Source organism: Bison bison, unplaced genomic scaffold (assembly GCF_000754665.1).
Source record: "Bison bison bison isolate TAMUID 2011002044 unplaced genomic scaffold, Bison_UMD1.0 scf7180017864491, whole genome shotgun sequence".
NCBI classification, from domain to species: domain Eukaryota; kingdom Metazoa; phylum Chordata; class Mammalia; order Artiodactyla; family Bovidae; genus Bison; species Bison bison.
In genome coordinates this window covers 22,359,018-22,383,007 of record NW_011495050.1, presented here as the reverse complement: position 1 = coordinate 22,383,007, position 23,990 = coordinate 22,359,018, and the positions used below count along the sequence as shown (strand labels likewise).

General features: G+C 37.7%; 1 protein-coding gene across 7 annotated transcripts in view; it reads left to right on the top strand.

The window, feature by feature from the left end:
* The window catches only part of VPS13B (vacuolar protein sorting 13 homolog B (yeast)), an 805,833-nt gene that overhangs the window by 546,440 nt on the left and 235,403 nt on the right, over positions 1-23,990 (top strand). For all 7 annotated transcript variants that reach the window (XM_010863525.1, XM_010863528.1, XM_010863522.1 and 4 more), the window contains exon 34: positions 18,745-19,432. In XM_010863525.1, the coding sequence (XP_010861827.1) occupies positions 18,745-19,432 (688 nt within the window). The remainder of the gene's footprint in view (positions 1-18,744; positions 19,433-23,990) is intronic.

Sequence of the window (23,990 nt, the reverse complement as noted above, 5' to 3'; positions counted from 1 at the left end):
CCAGTCTGGTTCTCTTGGGTTAAAGTACTATTTCTCTTTTCATGTAGTAAGCACTTTTTTCCCTATAAAAGAGGCCATTCCTTGGAACGGAAACAGCACAGGGTCTTTGTATCTTGGGTCATTTTTTAGCACTAGATTGTTTAGTTTGTGAAAATATTTGATTTAGACTGAGCTTGTGGCACGATGATGTTCAGAAGAGTGCCAGAGTGTAACTCACAGGAGATGACAGTAAAAACCGTAGCTGGAAGAGGTGAATAATGGTTGCGTCATTTTCCTGGTAGGTGTAACCAGGCCTGAAACTTCATCACTGCAATTTTTAAATGTGTTCCTAAGAATAAAGTCAACTGCTATTCTGTGAACTACGTTAGGTCTCAAAATAAAATGTCTGACAGTGCTTTGAGTCTCTGTCCCACTGTCTTTACATTGTTCAGGAAGCTTTGTTTCATCGTTGTGTTTTATTGCCAAAAACAGCCGTAGTATTTTTCTCTGACTTTTAATGAGCAGTTTGTTCCACTGAAAACCCTGAACATACCAGATTTTTCATTGTGATTTAACTTTGATATCAAGCAAATTCTTATTAACAAACAAGTTCTTGTAAAATATTATAAAACTGCAGTTCCTAAAATATCCTCTTTTAAAGACCAGTTTAGCTGGGGGAAGAAAGCACATTGGGTTAACATAAAATGAAATTCTGTGAGTAACATGGAGTAGTCAGGCCAACAGAGCAGATCGGATTTCTAGATTAATAAACTACATAGAAATAATCTTAGGATTCAAACAATGTATATTAAAAATGTGTTAGTGCACAGTGCTTCTATAAATGGTGAAAGTACAATTGCCTGACTTCTATTGTAAATGAACTATACCCAGTAATTAATAAAATGCCTTCAACTGTGTTAGTAGGAAATCCATGATGCTGGGGTAGGTAGAATCACAGAACCATCTTCTCCTTTGAGAGTATGGGTCCAAGGCAGAGTGGGAATGGACAGATAGAATGGAAATGAATTCTTGACATCTGATAGATGTGGGTATACTGATTATGGTGTGGGAGGCAGGTGGTAAAACAGAGTAGTGTGATCCCTGTGATTTCTTAAGCACCTTCAGCCTGGAACCTCTCTTTCAAGGAAGGGATATCACTGCCCTTTCAGAAGAGTGTCACTGAACTGGGTCATGCCATCTCCCATTAAGGAAGAGCACGTACACAGGCATGGCTGGAGAATAGAGTACAGGGCCTGGCTCCATGGGAAAGTCAGGCTGCTTTATCCACAGCAGTCCTTGGGAATATTTCCTTGTGACCTTAACCACAGTTTATACTTGTTTATAAAAGAATAAAAAGAACAGAGTAAGAGAGAGAGACAAGTGAAGACTAACTCTTTTAACTCTTTTCCTTTTTTTTTTTTCTTAGTTGGCAAGCATTCTCAGAAGCCTTTTTTTTTTATTCCTGCTGATCTGACTGCACGTGTGTTTCTTTGATCAGATGTTTATATTGTCCTTATTTTAATTTCTTACTTTATTTTATGCCTGAGTCCAGGACTACAAGGAACACTCAAACAGATAGGGACTAGAAGGAAGGTGGAACCTGGAGGAAGTCCAGTTTCAGACTAGGGTTTATGGTACAGTGACCGTATAACTTACCATCTGATCAGGAAAATTTTGAGAATTGCAGTGGACACTATTAATAAAGAAGATAATAGGTATGAAATAGTACTGGCTTGGGCATCCCTGATGTGTGGCCATTTGAATAAAGGGATGGGTAGGAAGCTACTGTTCCTTCAGCCCAAACTCTTCCTTCTCTATAACGTTTTTGTAAAATAACAAGAGGAGTTTGGAAAAAAATAGACAAAATCAACAGAACCAAAACTTCTTTGAAAATAATAAAATTGACAAACCCTTAGCTAGTCTGACCAAGAAAAAGGCAACTCAGGTTACTAAAATATGAATGAAAGGAAGGAAATTAATACTGACCTTATAGAAATAAAAAGAAAATACTGTCATCACAATATACAAAAATTAACATAAAATGGATCAAGACCTAGACAAAAGGGCTGAAACAAAGAAACTCTTAGAAGAAGACATAGGAACAAGTTTTTGTAATCTTATATTAGACAGTGATTTCTTATATATGACACAAAAAGCACAAGCAGCCAAATTAATTAATAGGATTTCATAAAAATTAAGACAGTGAAAAGATAACCCACAGAACAGGTGAAAATATTTTCAAATTGTATATCTGGTAAGGGACTTTTTTTTTTTTTTTTAATTGGAGACTATTTACTTTACAATATTGTGGTGTTTTTTTGCCATACATGACATGAACCAGCCATGGGTGTACATGTGTTCCCCATCCTGACCCCTGCTCCCACTTCCCTCCCCATCCCATCCCTCAGGGTCATCCCAGTGCACCAGCCCTGAGCACCCTGCCTCATGCATCAAACCTGGACTGGTAATGTGTTTCACATATGATAATATACATGTTTCAGTACTATTCTCTCAAATCAAATCTCTCAAATCTCAAACCCTCGAGTTCTCCCACAGAATCCAACAATCTGTTCTTTACATCTGTGTCTCTTTTGCTGTCTCACATATAGGGTCATTGTTACCATCTTTCTAAATTCCATATATATGCGTTAATATATAATTAATTGATGTTTTTCTTTCTGACTTACTTCACTCTGTATAATAGGCTCCAGTTTCATCCACCTCATTAGAACTGATTCAAATGCATTCTTTTTAATAGCTGAGTAATATTCCATTGTGTATATGTACCACAGCTTTCTTATCCATTCAGCTGCTGATGGACATCTAGCTTGCTTCCATGTCCTGACTATTGTAAACAGTGCTGCGATGAACATTGAGGTACACATGTCTCTTTCAATTCTGGTTTCCTTGGTGTGTATGCCCAGCAGTGGGATTGCTGGGTCATGTGGCAGTTCTATTTCCAGTTTTTTAAGGAATCTCCACACTGTTCTCCATAGTGGCTGTACTAGTTTGCATTCCCACCAACAGTGTATGAGGGTTCCTTTTTGGTAAGAGACTTTTATCTAGAATTTATTTTTTTTTTAAAAGCCTTCCATGTTAATAATAAAAAGGCAGCCAATTTAAAAATGGACAAAGTATTTGAGTAGTATTTCTCCAAATTTCTCCAAAGAAGATGTACAAATGATGAGTGAGTCATGAAAAAACCATCAAATATCATTGCTGCTAAATCACATCAGTCGTGTCCGACTCTGTGCGACCCCATAGACGGCAGCCTACCAGGGTCCACCATCCCTGGGATTCTCCAGGCAAGAACATTGGAGTGGGTTGCCATTTCCTTCTCCAATGCATGAAAGTGAAAAGTGAAAGTGAAGTCACTCAGTCATGTCCGACTCAGCGACCCCATGGACTGAAGCCTACCAGGCTCCTCTATCCATGGGATTTTCCAGGCAAGAGTACTGGTGTGGGGTGCCATTGCCTTCTCCAAGATCAAATATCATTAGCTATCAGTAAAATGCACATCAACCCACCATGAGGCACCCCTTCACACTCAGTAGGATGGCTACATTGATAAAGATAATAACAAGTATTGTTGAAGATGTGGAGAAATTGGAACCTTCATATATTTGGTGGGACTATATTAATAAAATGCTGAATCTGTTTGGAAAATTGACAGTTCCTCAAAAGATTAAACATACAGTTACTGTATGTATAACCCAGCAATTCCACTTCTAGTTATATAACCAAGTGAAATGAAAATATATGTCAACACAAAAACTTGAATATTATATTAAGCTGATATAGCTTAATTCATACTACCTAGAAAATAGAAGCAATCCATGTCCATCAATCAACTAATGAATGAAGATGTAAAATGTACTGATTCTGTGCAGTGAACTATTACTTAGCCATGTAAAGGAATGCAGTACTGACACCACATCAGGGTTGAAATCTTATAAACATGGTGCAAAGTGAAAGAAGCCAGTCACAAAAGACCACGCACATATTACATGATTCCGTTTATATCTAGTGTTTAGCACAGGAAAATCTGTACAGACAGAAAACAGATTGGCAGTTCCCAGGTGCTGGTGGGGGAGAAATGAGGTTATGAAGAAAAGTGACCACAAATGAATATGGGGTTTCTTTTGAGAGTGACAAAAATTTGAAAAAAATAATTGTAGTGTTTCACAGCTACACATATATCAAAAAACATGGTACACTTTGCATGGATTCATTATGTAGTATGTGAACTGTTATCAAGCATATATTTAAAAATTACATCAAGGGCTAGTTGATCTGTAGCAGATTGGAGCTTTGTGGTCCTCAGATCACATGTATATTTATGACACCACCATCCTGGGCAGCTTTGCTGTTATGTTTTACATATTGTGCATCCATCCTCCCCTACCTGCCTTTTACTGCCCCATTGCCCTGTAAGATTTTCTTTGGACTATGTGTAAAAGTAGCGTGAAGAGCTCTGGAAACAATGAACTCCAGAACCTTTACCAGCTCTAAGAAGCCATTATTTCAATGCACCAAACCAAGAATTTGAATTTGGCCTAGATTACCCCATTTTAGCTCCATGTCAACAAATGGAAAGTTGTGAACAAAGACAGTTTTCCCCCACATAGCTGCACACAGGTGTGACTTAGTGGAAACTGTGGAACTCAGCCAGGTCTTCGGTTCCCTAGTGTAGTGCTCTATCTCTGAGCTCTGCTTCCTGTTCTTGAATACAGTGATTTGCTAAAATAGAGGCACCTGGTCCCAGCACCCTGCAAGATGGATTTTTTTTCTTTCAGCCTTTCAAAATATATATATATATATTGATGAAGGCTTTCTCTGGGAAGCCATCTGTCTGAAATCTGCAGCAATAAAAAACTTCCCTAGACCTTATATATTCACAATAGTATCTGTTGCTTCACTCCTCTAATCCTTTCTCCTCCTTCCTTATTTTTTCATTCATTCATTTATTTATTTACAAAGCTTTTATTTATGAAGCATCTGCTCTGGACCCAGCACTAGGTACTCAGCACTGAACAAAATGAACTCATCCCTACCATTATAGATCTTGCCATCTACTAGAGAGAAATATATTTGCAACATAAAAGGTTTTAAAATTTCATTATCATAAGGTCTATGAAAGAAAGGAAGGAAGTTCTGGGGTCGAGACTATGTAGGTTATGATTTTAAAAGGAGCTCTGCAATCATATTGCCAATGTTCAAATCCCAGCTTCACCATTTACTAGCTATGTGATTTTGAGCAAATTAAGTTGCCTGGGCCTCAGTGTCTTTATCTTAAAAGAGAGATAATAATAGTACCTAGAGTTCTGAGGACTAAGTGAGTTGATATAGAATAATGCCTAATATATACTAAGTGCACATAGGAAAGTGCCTGACACATTCTAAGCATCTGGTAAGTGTTACCTGCGTGTTGGTAGTGTTGCCCTACACAACATTAGGTCATCAACTAGTTAGGTTATCGCCACTGCTATATTAATTACCTTCATCGCTGTCATCTACATATACATATCTCATCATATATACGTGCTCTGTGCACAGGATTTACAAAAATGGAATGTGGTGTGCTTCTGAAATCAAGAATCCTACAATCTAATTAAGAGAGTGTAAGAATTAAGAGAAAATAGTAACAGAAAACAGCAAATGCTAAGTACCAGATAAAAGATCAAGTATATCCTGTAGGACTGAAGGAGAGAGAACAGTCATTATGGATTCATAAAGGAAAGGGCTTCGTAGAGGAAATAGACCCTTAAGAAAGAGGAAATTCCAGGCTGGCATGAGTGAAGATGTGGAGGCAAGAAGGTGAACGTGAAGTTCCAGAATGGAGAATTTGAATAGAGGAGTAACGAGGGGTGGCTTAAGAAAAGAGGCCTCAGAATATTGGTTAAATTATTCAGTAGGCAGTGGTTGCCATGACCGGATTCTGAGCTAGAGTGATCAAATAAAACTTCTCTCCTTTGTCTCCTGAGACCCACTGCTTCATGTGTTACTTTCTTTCACATTACATCATCATCATCTAGTCAATTGCTTTCTAATTGGTGGTGCTACCTACAATCTCTCTGCCCCCCAATCTGCTACTCCGACTGCACATTTCAGTGACATTAATTTTTCTCAAACTTCCTTTTGTCACTTATTTGCTTAGAATGTTCTTAGTTTCCCATTTGTCTACAGCAGTTGCTCAATTGTTAGTGTGCATAAAATTACTGGGATTTTATCGCAAGTGCAATTCGCCTCTCACCTTCAGGTAGGATACTTCTGGAATGGGGCCTGAGAATCTGCTCAAACCCTAGGGGATTCTGATTCAGGTGATCAAGTGGCACTGCTTTGAGGAAGACTGGCATAAAACTAAGAGTGCAGGTTTGTTAACCTGCCACCTACAATCTTGTTTTATCCAGCCTCATTTTTCTCTGTTCTCATTAATACATCTTTAGTTTCAGCAAAAGGAGACATTTCCTTTTCTCTACACTTACCCATAACCTATTTTTGTCTTCTCTGTCTTTTTTTATGTGGTTACCTCAGCCTCAGTATCCTTACTGCCATTTCAACAAGTCCAGATTGTGGCTTCTTTCAGTCTTGTTGAACCATCTTTAAGTATCTTTAACCTAGAAGGCAGAGTTCAAGTTTAACTGATTTTATATCTACTCCCCCATGCAGGGGCCTAAATAAGCACTTTTCAAATGATTCAGTTAATTTATTCCTTTCTTAATTCATTCATGAAGTATTTATTGAATGCTTACTATGTATTAAGTGCTAGTGATAAAGCAGAAAAATAAACACCTTAAAAGTCTCTGTTTTCATGGACCTTTCCTTCTAGTGGGTCAAACATTTTAAAGTAAATATTGAAGGTATTTTGAGAAGAGTTGTCTGTCAGTGCTATATGGAATACTTTAGGAAAGAGACCATTGAAAGAAACTAATTAAGGAATTCTAGTAATTGGCCAGTGTAGAGTGGGAAGGGTCCGTGAGAACAGAAGATACAAAGGAGATAGCAAGGTTAATTAATGAAATAAAGGAATGACTTGGTGGGGGCCAGGAAGGAATATTTAATATTTGAGCATTTTGAGAAAGAACAAATAAGTACAAAGTTAAGATGTAGAGGTAGTATTTGGGGAAGGGGTATTTTTAAATGTTACGGTGATCTTTTGGAGGTATGATATTGGGACATCTGAATAGAAATGCTCAGTAGCAACTACAAATATGGGGATCTTTGAAGAGCCCAATCCTTTCTCCTTTTTCCCTTCTTCAGCTCAACTCATCAATGTTTTTTTCAATCCCAGCTGTTCCAGAATCCACCCAAGAGATAGTCTGTGTCTCACTCATTTAATTTTCTGAAGACGTGACATGCCTCCATGCGTTGGCCCCATTTCCCTGTTCTCCAGGTGTCTGTCTAGGATGACGCCTCAGCCCAACTCCAAAAGTCCATCTCTGATCGTGCCCTTTCTTGAAATGGTTCTTAACTGATGGGGGACTTCGCTTGCTGGAGGAACTTGAAAGACGTAGTAATTGAACCAGAGAGTCTTTTAAAATTGGGTAACTGCTTTACAGAATTTTGCTGTTTTCTGTCAAACCTCAACATAAATCCTTCAATAAAAAATAAATTTAAAAAAATGGGGTATGGTAGTGTATCATCTCCCTATATGACAGTGACAGCAGTCATTTATGGTTTTTGGGTAAACAGGCTAAGTTTGGACAGGCAGATTTTTAATCATTGGCATAACAAGTAAACTGATTGGGCAGCTGCCTGGATAGCCTGGAAAACCATCTTTTTAAATTCTTGTAGTGGACTGGCCAAAAAACAAATCATTTTAGACTCCTGCCTTTCTCTCATAATACACAACATCCTGTCCATCAGCAAACAGGGGTTGTGAGTGTGTGTGGTATCCTATAAATTTTTACTAACTGACTTCCCCACTAGAATGTAAATAAACTCCATGAAGGTAAGGACTTCATTTCTGCTATATCCCCAGCCAGTGCCTAGAACATGGTAGATGTTTGGTAAGAATTTAAGTGAATTGATAATGTGAAATAAAATTATTATTCCATGTTTTGCTCAGTAATTTTAACTTTGGTTCTGTGTTGAGGAAACTCAAGAAATATTTTATCCCAATAAAATTATTATAGCTAAAGTCCAAACATTAACCATACTTGACTAAATAATGTTACCTTAAAAATACAGTTGACCCTTGAACAGTGCAAGGGTTAATCTGTGTATGACTTCCGGTGGACCTTCTGTATCCAGGCTTCCTCTGTATCCATGGGTTCAACAAACTACAGACCATGTAGTACTGTAGTATTTACCGTTGAAAAATATTTGTATATGAGAAGACCCGCACAGTTTAAACTTATTGAAGAGTTAAATATAATATTTTTAATAGAAATTTTATTCCTTAGCTAGTCTAGAGAGATGTATGTTTTTTCCAGACTTGGTTACTACTTGAATGTTTGTAGAGATGATGCTTGATATTTGGGAGGGAGTAATGTACATTTTCTCGGAGAAGGCATTGGCACCCCACTCCAGTACTCTTGCCTGAAAACTCCCATGGACTGCAGAGCCTGGTAGGCTGCAGTCCATGGGGTCACTAAGAGCTGGACACGACTGAGCGACTTCCCTTTCACTTTTCACTTTCACGCATTGGAGAAGGAAATGGCAGCCCACTCCAGTGTTCTTGCCTGGAGAACCCCAGGGATGGGGGAGCCTGATGGGCTTCCGTCTATGGGGTTGCACAGAGTCAGACACGACTGAAGCGACTTAGCAGCAGCAGCAGCAATGTACATTTTCTAACTTTTATTTAAGCAGTCCCACATGACTGGGAATATCCTTAAGGTAATAGGTTGAATTACCTTCATTAATGTACAGGAAGTTTTTCTTTTAGAACTGCAAGAATTACTAGGAAAGTATCAGCATTTGAAAATTAACCAGTGTTGTAGGTCTAGATGACCAGAGCTAAAGTTAGGAATATTTACCTGATTTTGAGAATACTTCACATTTCTAAGGTTTGAAGTGAGAAGTTAATATGATCAAAGCAGTTTGTGTGGAAGGTCATTTTGGCCTAGTGATGATTTTTATGGAGTAGCAGAGAAGAACAAAGTTGTTCTAATGGAAAAGAAGAAATGGCTGCAGGGCATAAATGTTTCTCTCTAACATCTTGACTATTTTGCATCTCACATCTGTTGCATCATTAAGGTATTGATAACATATGACACAGAGAATCAGTATGTAGCTTTAGTTCAATTTAGATTTAATCTGCCATCATGAAGTTTAAGGGTAGCCAATAAAAATTTGTAAATGACCCTATATTCTATAATGTCTTGATGTGCTTCAATAAAATCAGATACAATGTAGAGAATACTGATATTCAGGTTTACTTTGAAGAAAATCTGCAGTTAACCAGGTTTGTTCAGATCTAGTAAATAAAACATATAATAATAAAAAGCAGCTTAATATTTTTGTTAAATAACTATATTCTGTTTGGCAATGAAAATCAGCTACTGGTTATTAAAGTCAATTATGGATTACTTAAACCATTTCCATTATTTTGCAACCAGTACTGAATGTTAGAGGAAATTTTTAACGCATGCTTTTGCTTCATTTCCATAATCTCTGCATAGTTTCTTTAAAAGGGCATATGTGATTTGAGGGATAAAATAGTCAAGGATTCGTATAGCTTTTTATCGATGGAAATTTCTCCAAGGTCAACTCTAGTTTTCTTATCAGAAAAATCAGGTTCACAATTGCAAGGCAAAAGCCTACTCGAATAGTTAATAAGCATATTCTCCTGCATTGCTGCAGAAACGAAATGCAAGCTTCTCTGTGACTCTTACAGAGAAAGCCTAGGCTGGGTAAACTTTCATCTGCTCAGGGTCAGGGCTGATTCAATCTTACTGCAAGTTTATGAGAGTGGCTGATGTGATACAGTTGTTTCTAGTAAAATCGGACTAGCTCTAAGGAGCCAATCTAAGTCTCTAAGTAAAATTCTATGAGAAACAGACTCCAACTCAGACACAGTTGTAAACCCTGATATAATGAGGTCTTGCAGCTGATTTAATCCTATTGAAAATCTTTAAGCAGCTATGGGACAAAATGTTTTCCACATTGACATCTGTGGAATGAACCTTGGATTTCATTGGTATGAAGAGTTGCTACCTTGTACACGTAGTAGCCACTTTTTAGGAGTTAACATCATGGCCATTTCAAAGCAGGTTGTTTCTGATAAAGAGGCATCTACTTAGATTAAGATCCAGGTTCCCAGAATGTGTCAGGTTTTATTGTTAAAAAACAAAACTAAATTCATTATAAAAAGCAAACAAGTCAAACTTAAACTCAGGAGTTGGAATAAATCAGTTAGATCTAGTTTCCTTGAACAAAAATGACCAACCCATTCCAATTATATATGTGGGAGATGTAGAGAAAGAGAGGGAGAGAGAACTGTTTCTGAGTTAAGAAGTCATATGTGAAGTCTTGCCTGGAACTGATTTTTTTCTTTTCATGAATTTAAAAGCCCCTGAAAATAAGCATATGCTGTAAAATCATATATGTTTGAATGGGCAGACAGGCACAAAAGGCTTCAGGGTCAGCTGTGTTGATGAAATCTCAGTAAGTAGGACTTGAACTTGTGTGGATAGGTTGGTGTGTAAAATTGTGTTGGGTTTTTTTTTTGGTTGTTTGGTTTATCATATTGAAATGGACACTGATAATGATCTAGGTATTATAGTCAGCTTAGCACAATAATTGGTCCCTTTTCATAATTTACAACTTAAGACAATAGACCAAACACAATTACAGTAAAACACAACCTTGCCTGAACTATCTCCATGCTTCTTTTCTTGCAGTTAGCAGTGGTTTGAAATGTGAATATTTGAAATGATACTTAGCAGGCAGCAGTAGCCGCATACTGTTACTTCAAAGAGCCGGAAAAGTAACTCCATGAAAGGGAAAACTTGAAACTACAGTACTCTTTAGCATTCTATCGGTTAAGCAGTGATGGGTATCATTAGTTCTGCTCTTTTGCATAATTACTGCAGTACTGTGAAAAGTTTTTGCCATCCAACTGGGAACAATTATATCCTGTGGGCTCTTGTATAACATTTGGCTTAGAGAAATAAAATATTTAAAAAACCCCTTGTTTTCTAGCACTCTGTAGTACCCAAGTACGTAGAGGGTTTATTCAAGTTTTATAAGTAAAAAATAACGTGGATTGGTAACATTGAAGGAGGCATTTCATATCAAAGTCAATTTATTCTTTATAATGTTTTTTAATTTAATGTGCTTAGATAAATTTTATCTGGTGTATCACTCACTGAGTTGAGATGGCATTTTGTCTGTAAAATGATAAAAGTTCATGAAGTGCAATGCTGATATTGCTGAAAATTTGAGACTTAAAAATATACTTTTATTGTTCACTTGACTAAATTAATCAAGTTGAAATGAAGTTTCTTTGGTACAACAATTTACTCTTTGTCTAAAGTTCTGTGTTAAAGGCATACAACAGCCTTTCCCAGCAGAACCATTCTACCCTATCCTCAAAACCAAACTCTTTCTTGATACAGCTAGAAGGGTGTATTTACAAATATTTAGACAATGAGGCACATAATTCTGTTAAGTTTCTTAAAATTCTCCTTTTTAATTCCAGTATGTGAAACCATTAAAATACTGTAACCAAGTTTTGTTTTTTTGGTTTTTTTTTTTTGTATCATAGGCAGCATGTTTACTTCTTTGAAAACATGACTACATTTTTTTGCAAGGGCAACAAAAATATAATAAACGTCACAGTGATATGAAGAAGTGACTGTCACTTTGATTTTGTGGTTTCACACTTGACTCTATCATAATTTATAAGATGTGAAAAGTGAGCTCGTGACTGGCAAAAGATATTTTGATCAAGGTCAAAGTGTAACTGCTAGTGATACATAACCATAATTTTGATGAGAAGGTGCCAGATATGTTGATATGTTTGTTTTTGGTGTATAAAGATTCCTTAAAAAGACAAGTTAAAAGAAATAGTGTGAGTTAAAATACAGGAATAGGTGCTGAATTATCCCTTCTTGGCAGCCATCAAAACAGAAATTATATTTGTTTTAGTCTTTGTTAATTCTCAAAGTTGATTTCCACATATTTTTCTTTAAAATTTTAAATATCCACTTATTTGCAGCATTCTTATTAGTATGGCTAACTTCCGAATATGCCTGTAAAAATGTTCGTATGGCCAAACAAGAAGTTTAAATCCATCAAGTTTATCTTTCTTCACTCCAGACTTCTACTGCAGAACATCTAATTAATTATTTGAAATTATTTTAATGCATTTTTTGGTATTGTTGCCTACTCAAGTGTGATTTTAGCCACTACTCCTGAGATTGTGGCTCTTACTAGACTCCAGGGTGAGCGAGTAAACTTACCTATCTCAATCCATTAAACAGAGGAATTAGCTTCAGTTCCCCTCGCTACTAGTCAGCTTTCAGCACCTTTTCCATGGTGGCTAATAACTGTACCACGTATAGCTGTGAAAGGATGGGGAGATGCGCTGAAATGATCTAAGAAGTAAACTATCAACTTGACATGTTTCCCTAGCTATTGAAAACCTTCTCATATTGAAACCCATTGATAGTGAAACGAGAATTCCTCTGATTTAAGTACCATCTGGTTGTGCTCAAGGCTTTAAAGCTGTTATCTCTGCATAAAATTTCAGAGTCCTATTTTTTTTCTTCACCAAACTATCCATTTTTAAGCCACAAATATTTTTCCAGCTCTTTCAGATTTTATCTGAAAGTATATTTTAACAGTATTTAAATAGTTCTTAAACAATAACAATTTATCTTGATAGATGGCATGCTGTGTTTTTTCATTTTATTTTAATTAGCCATTGTGGAACCAAATTCCCTTTTGTTTTAGTCTTTTGAATATTGTTTAATTATAGTTATCATGCCAGATATCTTAAAGGTTATTTTACCAATAGAGTTTCATTTAACATAACCCATATGGAATCAATAGCCCAGTTTCCTAAAGTGAATGCTTGGAAAATCTTACATTCGTATGTTAAGAGTACACATCCTTTCCTCATTAGTTGGAAAGTACAGGGATTTTGGCACAGGTTCTGTGTGGAAGCATTGTGCAGCTTTTATATGGATTTTGTTTTTAGCCTTTGATGACACTGTTTAGAATAGGAAGTATCTAATAAGTAAAGCATTTTGTCTCAAGTGCTGCCAGTGTGTTTAATATATGCCTGGAGGTCTGAAACATTATCTTCTTCTCTGCAGTAATATGCATTTAATTCTCTGAAAGCAGAAGGTCGAACTTTTAAAAGGGACGCAAAGTACATTTTCAAACAGAATAATTCAAAACATATGGAAGAGGGGACCAGAGTAATGTACAGTTGGTTTTTATGGTTTAATCATGATCATGTTAATGCACACCAGTAGCTAATTAAAGAAAACTTTTATTGTTCATTTTAAATGAGTTAGGTAAAGAGTGGGAGAGCTGATGTAATAGCACTGCCCAGAGATACATGTTTTCTGCTGCACTCACTAACAGCAAGCAGATATTGCTATTTTTGACAACTTAAATTATTACTCCCCTTGGACAATAATAAAGGAAAAGTTATTTTCAGAGTTATTACATTGTGAACTTTTCTTTCTCCACAAAGGAATAGTAAATTGATGCCTAAGTTTCGAGCTGAGCACACGTAATTAATTATAAAACTTCCTTGATAGGCCAGATGGTCTTCAATATAATAGATAAATCTGCAGTGGACTGGTGACAAACCTATGGATTTTTAAATATGTCTCAAAATCATCAGCTTATTTATTTCAGTTCTACATAATAGTGCGGAAACTTAGACAGATGAAGGAAATCTTGGCTTTTAACCCATTTTTAAGAATTTAGTCTTCTAATACTGGGAAAGTTGTACTTTTTTTTCCTTCCAATGAGAGTCACAGTCTTTCATCTCTGGGTCATTGGTTCAAATTCCATTCTGCTCAGTAGTGACTAGAATTAGTTACCATCTGACTTCTGTTCAGTAACCCGTGTGACCTGAGCTGATAGCTGCCATCCTGCCCCTGCTGGTTATTTATATTGCAAGATCACGCCAGTTGCCATTCGCTAGAGTCTAACGTGGCAATGTCAACAGGTAATAGGGCTGGACACTACATTTATTTACCTTTACCTGTAAGTGGCTTGTTTTATCATGTTTAACATTGATAGGGAACACTTTAAAGAAAGAGAAGCTAGATTTTTAAATGCAAATCTGTACATCAGGAAAAGAAAATATAAGGCTCTGTGCATAGAAGGTATAGACTCATGTAGTTGATTATGATTGTCTTTCCTGATTGAGAGAATAAAAACAGTTGAGTTCTTGATGTGAGTTTCTTGTGCCACTTAGAGGATTTTTTTTACAGTTATGCTATACACAGATATATTTAGTTTGCACAGTAAATCCTAGATTACTTATGTAAATGATTTTATTATCTTTTCACATATTATTTGAGAATTCCTAGCTCATACTAGATTTGGAGGTATATTTGAAATTTTTATAATAGGTAACTAAAATCTTTCCAATTTAGTTATCCCTTTGATAATTGTCATTTTTATTTTACTGAATTTTAAAATTAAATATGTTCATTAATTTGTTTGGTCAGCACACACTTCTTGAACTTTAACATTGTTTAAAGCAACGTGGTGTATTCTACAAATACTAATGGTGTTCTCTCCTCATTGCCTACTAGCTGTCTGACCTTGTACCTATTGATTAATCTCTTTCAGCCTCAGTTTCCTCAGATGTAAAATGGGATAACAGTACCCCTTAAAGGGTTGTAACAATTAGTAAAGAAAATGTATGTAATATGCTGCCTGTGTTTGGCCTGGTATGGTGTGTGCGTGCTCAGTCATGTCTGACTCTTTAAGACCACATGGACTGCATCCTACCAGGCTCCTCTGTCCATGGAATTTTCCAGGCAAGAAATACTGGAGCAGGTTGCCATGTCCTCCTCCAGGGGATCTTCCCAACCTGGGGATTGAACCCGTGTCTGCCTGCATCTCTTACATTGCAGGCAGATTCTTTACCCACTGAGCCACCTGGAAAGCCCTAGTAAACATACTCAGTGGTATCTGATTTCTTATCTTCTGTTGCTCCCAACCTTTGAGACAAACCAGTGTTTGAGAAGTGCTGTGAAAACGTTATTTTGTTATGAAAGCATAGAAGCTAAAAATGCAAGCACCATCTAGATAGGTTGAGAAAGTCTTCATAAGGAAGGTGACTTCTTTTTTTTAACTTACCCTTTATTGAATGCCTACTACAGGTGATCAGTACATTAGCTCATGCAATCCTGCGGCAACTTTGTCGGTTGGGTATTAGTGTCCCCAGTGTGAGGACGAGCATCTGTTAGAGACAGAGGACTGCTTGAAGTGTGACCAGCACACAGCATCGAGGATGCCGATAAGGAAAGTTCATGAATATATCTGGACAGACCTTAAAGAGTACAGTGTACACATATATTTACATATTAACAATTAAATATTTCTTGTCTGCAGAGCAATTTTTTTTCATTTAACATTGTATCAGAAACTGACATCTCATCGAACTTTTATGGATCCTCTCTTCAGTGTGCTAGTCACTGATGAGATAGTCCTCGGTTATAGAAACAAAACAATATGGCACAGGCCTTCCAGCAGTCCTTCAACTGGTAAAAAAGACCGAAACATGACAGCTGCCCATTAGTGGGTATTTACTGTATGCCAGGCAATGAATGCACTGACCTCTTCAGGTACATTAATTCATTGAATCCTTATGCTAACCCCTTGAGGTCGGGCTTATTATTCCCATTTTACAGATGAGATTATGTAGCCTTAAAGAGGATTGCAATTTATCCAGTAGCACACAACAAGAAAGTGTTGCACTTAACCCTGCTTCTGTCTGACTCCAAGACCTTTAGATTGTTTTAACACTATCTGAATCTGCCACCACAGAGTATCCTAGACTACTCTAGAATATTCTAGTGAAAGTGAAAGTTAAGTCGCTCAGTCGTGTCCAACTCTTTGCCACCCCGTGGACTGTAGCCTACCAGGCTCCTCCGTCCATGGGATTCTCCAGGCAAGAACACTGGAGTGGGTTGCCATTTCCTTCTCCAGGGGATCTTCCCCACCCAGGGATTGAACCCAGGTCTCCCGCATTAGAGGCAGACTCTTTAACCTCTGAGCCACCAGGGAAGCCCAGAATATTCTAGTAGAAAATAATAAATCCTAAAGTGAAGGAATGGGAAGCCTGGTGTGCTGCAGTCCATGGAGTTGCAAAGAGTCAGATACAACTGAGCAACTGAACAGCAACAAAAATAAAAGTATGAATTAAGTACCAGGAACACCAAGAAGGAAAAGAGTTAGCGCAATGCCCAGACAGGTGTCATTGTTCTGAGTTTTCATGGAGAGCTCAGTGTTGGTGTGCTATAGCAGTTTCAGAAGGGGCTCAAGCAGGGAAGCAGCATGGTATACAGAGAAGGGTTTAAAAGAACGGGGTGTCTTCAGAGAAAAGGGATTAGCTATTTTTGTTTCAAATACTATATTTTTTTAATGACATTCTGCGCTCCTCCACAAAATTAAAATAAATTAACAAAAAATTATTTGAAAAATTTTAATGACTGTTACATCATTGCCTTGAATTAACTGTCCTTTAACATTTTCACAAGCAACTTATAATGTGGAAAACTGATTTTATATTGACCAAATTAAGGAAGAGCCTACAAAATGAAGCTCATTACCCAGTACTGTGGGGAATATTTTTTCACTGCTGATGGGAATACAGATTGCTGCTAAGTCACTAAAGTCGTGTCCGACTCTGTGCAACCCCATAGACAGCAGCCCACCAGGCTCCCCCATCCCTGGGATTCTCCAGGCAAGACCACTGGAGTGGGTTGCCATTTCCTTCTCCAATGCATGAAAGTGAAAAGGGAATACAGATTAGTGCACCCTTTTGGAAAGGTGCTGGCAATATTTGATAACCTTAAAACTTTTTCATACCATTTACCTAGTAATTCTACTTCTAGGATCCTGTCTTAAGAAAATCTTATTTAGATTTTGTCATAGATGTTTGTTGGCAAAAATTGAATACCTAATTGTCCAGCTATATGGGAATAGTTGAACAAATTGCACCTAACACTGAATTAAATATTATGCAGCTTTTTAAAAATGACATTTCTGAAGAGTATATTAATATGTTTAAAAATTTTATTACCAATTTGTCTCTCCAATATTATTATAACCCTAAAGGGTAGGGGTAAGGAGAACCTATGCACAAGTAAGGAAAAAAGACAAAAGGAAATACACTAAAAGATTGGCATTGATTGTGTTTGCTAGTAAGAGGGGGCTTCCCTTGGTGCTCCCTGGTAAAGAATCCACCTGCAATGCAGGAGATCTGGGTTAGATCCCTGGGTTGGGAAGATCCCCTGGGGAAGGGAAAGGCTACCCACTCCAGTAAAAAAGACTTCCCTGGTGGCTCAGACAGTAAAGCATCTGGTAGTAAGAAGGGAATTGGGAAGATTTTGTTTTTCTCTCAGATTTTCCATGAGTTCTTCAGTCATTAGTGAAAGTCACTCAGTCGTGTCCAACTCTCTGCAACCCCATGGGTTATACAGTCCATGGAATTCTCCAGGCCAAAATACTGGAGTGGGTTGCCATTTCCTTTCCAGGGGATCTTCTCAACCCAGGGATCGAACCAAGGTCTCCTGCATTGCAGGTGGATTCTTTACCAGTTGAGCCACCAGGGAAGCCCGAGTGCTTTAATAAATCTGAATTACTTCAGTGAAAAAGCAAGTGAGTATCTAGGACTCATTAGTGTATTAGAAACTAATTAATGGTTTTGGGGGACTAAGAAAAGGGAACCAAAGAATCAAACTGGAGGTCTTGCAGTTGTGCTGACAAAATAGTCATGACTGCTGCCTCTGCCACGTTGTTCTTTGTTCTCTACATAGGCAGTTGTTGGTGGAAGTATTTGAGAAAGTACGGATACATTTAGTGCACAAAGGGAAAATCCACATTTAAGGGTTTTAATTACTTACATTTTGTTGGATCAACTTACATTTATCCTTGTTTCAAGTCCTATTGTAGTAAAGGAAAATAAACATCATTTTGAATGGCACACATTTATTTTAGTTTACTTTTCTTTGTCTTTCATAATTTAGGACTACTGACTTTTCCCTCTCCTACTATCCAAAATCCTGTAAATCAGTTTTACAATGATAGAGTAAACAGTATAATCTACTCCTGCCTAAAATTAATTTCAACCAATAGTAATCATGATTTGGAAACAGTTTATTATGCTACTTGGAAAATCACCATAAAGGATACTAACTGAGGCATTATATGTACACACATACTACTTTGTGTTAGTCCAAAGAAAGTAAAGTCTGACATTGAAAAGTATATTTTATTTATTTTTTCTTTCGGCTGAGCCACGTGGCTGTTGGGATCTTAGTTCCCCAACAAGGGATTGAACCCTCATCCCCTCACCTTTGTCAGTGAAAGCACTAAGTTCTGACCACTGGCCTGCCAGAGAATTCCCCTGAAAAGTATCTTTTAATGATAGAAATGCACATATGATGTTTTTCTCAAGGATTGCCTTGGCATTTTAATGTGCATAATTTCTTGAAAGGGCACCTACTTTATTTTTATGAATACTCTTATACTACACCCAGTTTTAATGTTTCTATAACATTTACATAGTAACACTTGGAATACAATTAGTTTAAAATATTTTATCATTTTTCCTTGCAGATCACTAAGCAAGAACAGAAAAAAATGGATACATATGATGGAAGCATGGCTGATAGCTCATCTCGGTACAGTGGTGCCCAGGATAGTGGAATCGGCAGTGACAGCGTTAAAATCAGAATAGTACAGATAGAGCAGCACAGCGGTGCCAGTCAGCACCGCATCGCCCGTCCCTCACGCCAGTCGTCAATTGTAAAAAATCTAAATTTTATTCCTTTTGACATATTTATTACTGCAAGTAGAATCTCACTAATGACCTATTCCTGTACGGCCTTACCCAAATCGAAATCTCAAGAACAAAAGGATAATGAAAAAACAGGCAAGAGTTCATTAAACCTGCCAGAAGTCGATTCAGATGTCGCAAAGCCCAGCCAGGCATGTATTTCCATGGTAACAGCAGAAGATCTCTTAAGCAGCAACATATCTTTTCCTTCAGGGAAAAAAATAGGGGTCATCTCTCTCGAAAGTCTGCATGCATCCACAAGGTCATCTGCTAGACAAGCCCTCGGCATGACCGTCGTTCGGCAGCCTGGAAGAAGAGGAACTGGTGACCTGCGACTAGAACCTTTCTTGTACTTTATTGTATCCCAGCCTTCTTTGCTTGTGAGTTGTCACCACAGGAAGCAACGGGTGGAAATATCCATTTTTGATGCTGTGCTTAAAGGGGTTGCCTCTGATTACAAATGTACAGGTAAGAGCTTTCAAATTTACTAGGGTGCTAATAACCACTAGTACATATTAAGTTTTATTCCCAAAGTTTTAAGATTGATCAAACAGGAAACAGCTGGCAAACCAGACAAAACTTCTTTCCTCTACCGAATATGTAAATATGTAAAGTTCATGTCCCACAGCTGAATCACGTTTAAGTAAATGTTTGAAAAGTAACAAGATTTAGCCTTGGTGTTCTTATTGTGCCTCTGAATTTTTTTTCCAGGAGCTGAATGAAACAGGGGCTCTTTCTGGGCTATTGAAATGCTTAACAATTTCCAATGATTAGGAAGCAAAGTGTTTTTTTTTTCGTATTAATGGACCTTAGGTTTGCTTTCCATATCAATGCTGCTGCTAAGGTTAAAAAAAGAAAAACTTTAGAAAATGAAGTTTATTGTTTTGGTATTCTTTTGCCATAATCATCTTGCTGTAAAAGCTTGATATTAAATGTATTTGAGAAGGTTTATTAGCAAAATAAGATGACAACGATTTTACACATCTACAACAAGCACATTTATTAGTGGGTGTCAGCCAACTGCCTCTTGTTGCCCCATCTGTGCCTGCCTAAAACCAAAGAGTGCCATATATTATAATAATTATATTGAACGTCTGAAGCTTGTTACATGTTGAGACTAGGAAAGTGATCAGGGATTCAGATTTAAGACATATGTGCTGTTAAGTAATAAGAGCTAATGAAAACAGGGCCAGACCAGGTACAGAGACCTTTTCCCAGAGTTAATGCAGAATTCGGAGAAGGCACTGGCAACCCACTCCAGTACTCTTGCCTGGAAAATCCCATGAATGGAGGAGCCTGGTAGGCTGTAGTCTATGGGGTCGCGAAGAGTCGGACACGACTGAGTGACTTCACTTTCACTTTTCACTTTCGTGCATTGGAGAAGGAAATGGCAACCCACTCCAGTGTTCTTGCCTGGAGGATCCCAGGGACGGTGGAGCCTGGTGGGCTGCCGTCTCTGGGGTTGCACAGAGTCGAACACGACTAAAGCGACTTAGCAGCAATGCAGAATTAGAGATTTGTCAGGAAAGACTTCCCAGAAAGGGTAGCAGGATCATCTAAGACCTGGTATTGGAAGAGGGCCCTCACAAGCTCAGGTATAACTCAGGCATTTTATTGCTCTCAGGTGGTCCCATCTAGCAGATGAACATCAGCAGTAAGGCATTTGGATGATTTGTCCATTCTGGAAGTCAGGCTGGTTCGTTCTTGGCGCTAAGGATAGTCATTTTATACAACAGGCTCCTGAGGAGTAGATCCTGGGGCTTCCTGAGGAAGAGCCCCAGGAAATAAGTCGGAGGAACCCTGGGCTCTTGCTGAGGAATAGTTCAAGTCCTTGACTTTAGAAAGTGGTAACTGACCAGTTGCTAAGGAGGAATAGCCTAGGGTTACCTTCTAGACTGCCTGCTAGCCGTCTCTCCATTAGTGCTTGTGCTGGATCATACTGGCTCAGAAGAGCTAATTGTTAAATTTTTAGGAACTTTGAAAGACAGTTGTTAAACCACTGCTAGTTTAAATCACTATAGTGAGAGTATTTACAAAACAGATATTAGCAAATGCTGTCAATCAACTCTCCTACTCTGAGAGCCAGTGTTAAACATTTATCAGTAACCACTGCCTCCCTTCTTCAAAGATGCTTTCATTTACTGAGCACCTGTAATATAATGGCTCCTTCTATTCAATGGAGATGAGAGAGGTGCTGAGATAGTTTATGTTATATTATTCAAGGACTCATGCCTACAGACCTGATACCTGTTTGGGTGTCTGCTTAGCACTGGCAAAAACTAGGTGTAGGACTGGGAGAACAAAAGTTCATCCACATCCCTCCCTAATGGCTTTCAGCTGCGGTTGCTTTATGGGTGGGTGGCTTCAGCAGCTTCTGCTAAAAGATATTGATAACTGAGTTCAGCAGAGTTATCAGGGCTGATAGCAAAGGTGTACATTGGAATTATAATAGGTTCCTAGATTGAAATGATAAAGTATCTTAAAAAAAAACTTTCTTGTGCATAGACCAATGTGGAACCCAGTTTTAGCAGATGAAGTTTACAAGGTTATATACCAGATTGAGTATAGGAGATTTACATGTTGGAGGAAAAGTCTTACCTACCTCCTAAGGAGCTTCTTCACATAATATTCTTGTGGATACCTTGCTTTACACAAAAAGCATCTCCTTGGACATTTACACTGTCCAAATAGAGTCATCAATATAAGTCATCGTATTTCCTTAAAATGAATTTAGTGAAATTTGTCAGAAACAAGTAGTTAAATTTAACAGCTAAAAAAAAATGACTAGCAATTATTGTGTACTCAGTCTGTGCCAGGCATTGTAATAACTGCTTTAAATGCATTATCTCATTTAATCCTCCTAACAGCTCTGTGGGAAATATGTTCCCATGTTATATGTAAAGAAACTGAAGTTTGGAGAAATCACTTCTCCAAGATGACAAATAAACAGAGCTAAAATACAAAACCAAGATTTTCTGGACTTTCTGAGTCCGGTTTCTCAACCTGTATGGATCCTTAGAGTGGAGAGAAAAATATGAATCTCAGTTTTTAGTCAACTTCCATTGTCCTTCTCCAGACCATGCAAATAGTTCCCTTTTTTTGTTTTAACTGGTGAATTTGTATATATGTGTCCATGTGACTACAGAATACAGCCTCTCTCAGTACTTTGACAACCTGAGCTGAAATTCTAACTCTCACTTCGGAAATGTGTACCCATCCATCTCATAGGGCGATTAGGAAATTGAAAAGAGATCATTAATGAAAGTGTTGCAGGAAGGGGGAACCCCTTCCAGGGCCCAAAACTGGGCTCTTGTCTAACACTTGGAAATGAATTGTCCGAGGAGACACATGTGCTGACAAAGGAAGACATTTTATTGGGAAAGGGCACCCAGGTGGAGAGCAGTAGGGTAAGGGAACCCAGGAGTACTACTCTGCTGCGTGGCTTGCAGTCTCGGGTTTTATGGTGATGGTATTAGTTTCCCGGTGGTCTTTGGCCAGTCATTCTAATTCAGAGTCTTTCCTAGTGGTGCACGCCTTGCTCAGCCAAGATGGATGCTAGCGAGAGGGATTCTTGGAAGTGGAGGGACACGCGGTGTCTCCTTTAGACCTTTCCCGAACTCTTCTGGTTGGTGGTGGCTTATTAGTTCCGTATTCCTTATCAGGATCTCCTGTCATAAAACAACTCATGCAAATAGTTACTATGGTGCCTGGCCAGGGTGGGAGGTTTCAATCAGTGTGCTTCCCCTAACAAAAGTACTTTTCAGGCTATGCAAGTACTGCACCCTCACAAACTCACAAATGTTTGCTGCTACTGTTTTAGTTATTAATATATAGTAGAAAGATTACTGGGATTCCCAGGTGGCTCAGTGGTAAGGAATCCAGAGACCTGGGATCGATCCCAGGGTCGGGAAGATCCCCTGGAGAAGGAAATTACAAAGTAGAAAGCCTGGAATTTAATTGGCCCTACTATTTATTAGCAGAGTGATCTTAGCCAAGCATTTCACTTCTTTGAGTTTCTGCTTCCTTTTGTATAAAACGTAATGATTATAGTAGATACCAACAAGGTTCATTCCAGGTGTAGTTTTCTCATTCTGTAATTTGGAATTCATCTCCCCACACTTATCTTTCTAAAAAATTTTTTTTTTCTCTAAAAATATTTAAACTAGCTTTGGCCTCAGAGAGTTGACATCTGTAAGCCACTACTGTATCAGATTACAGTATATTTCAATTTGTTTTAAAGATGCATATTTATATGTATATTTGATATTTTAGTGGACCATTCATTAGTTTATTCAATACTTAAATACATAAATTTAAAAAATGTTAATGAAGTTATTTTTCAAATACTGATGTGAGGAATATCTGTTTTAAATTGGTCCACTTGAATGAACTATCCAAGTCCCATTATCAATTTAGCTATCCAGAAACACTTCATGTAGCACTTTTTTATCCCGAAGAAAGCAATGTTCCATGTCCAGGATTCTTTTGAAGCCTTGAAATAGTAACCATGTGGGTAAGAAAACAGAGAAAATATGAATAACCATAGCGTTAACATTCATGGGGAAGAGAATTAGTAAGGTAAAGGTGACCATTTGCATTCCTGGATTCTGAAGTGAAGGACTATTTACAGTGTCTTAATTGGAGGGACAAAAAAGGGTGTCACCAGGCAACTTTCTAAGAAATTAGGTCAAGGAAAAGTTAAAGGCATCATAAGTTAAAAATTAAAGACGTAATATATTATGTCTTTCTGTAGTGTTCATGCTTTCTCTCTTAATACTAAAATTAATCCTTTTTAATAAGGTAACTCAAGTGGCAGCCAGCCCTTAGCAGTTTTAGCATATATATGAATTTCAGTGATTGCCCAATTTTAGCATTTCAGAAATGCCTTAAGTTGTTATGGATATAATGTGTTTTCTTCTTTAAGAAGACAAAAACATTTGATTTTTAAAAATTTATAACACAATGTTGAACTTGTAATTGTTTACTGTTTTATGTGAAAGTCATAAACCATTGTTACATGTGCTAA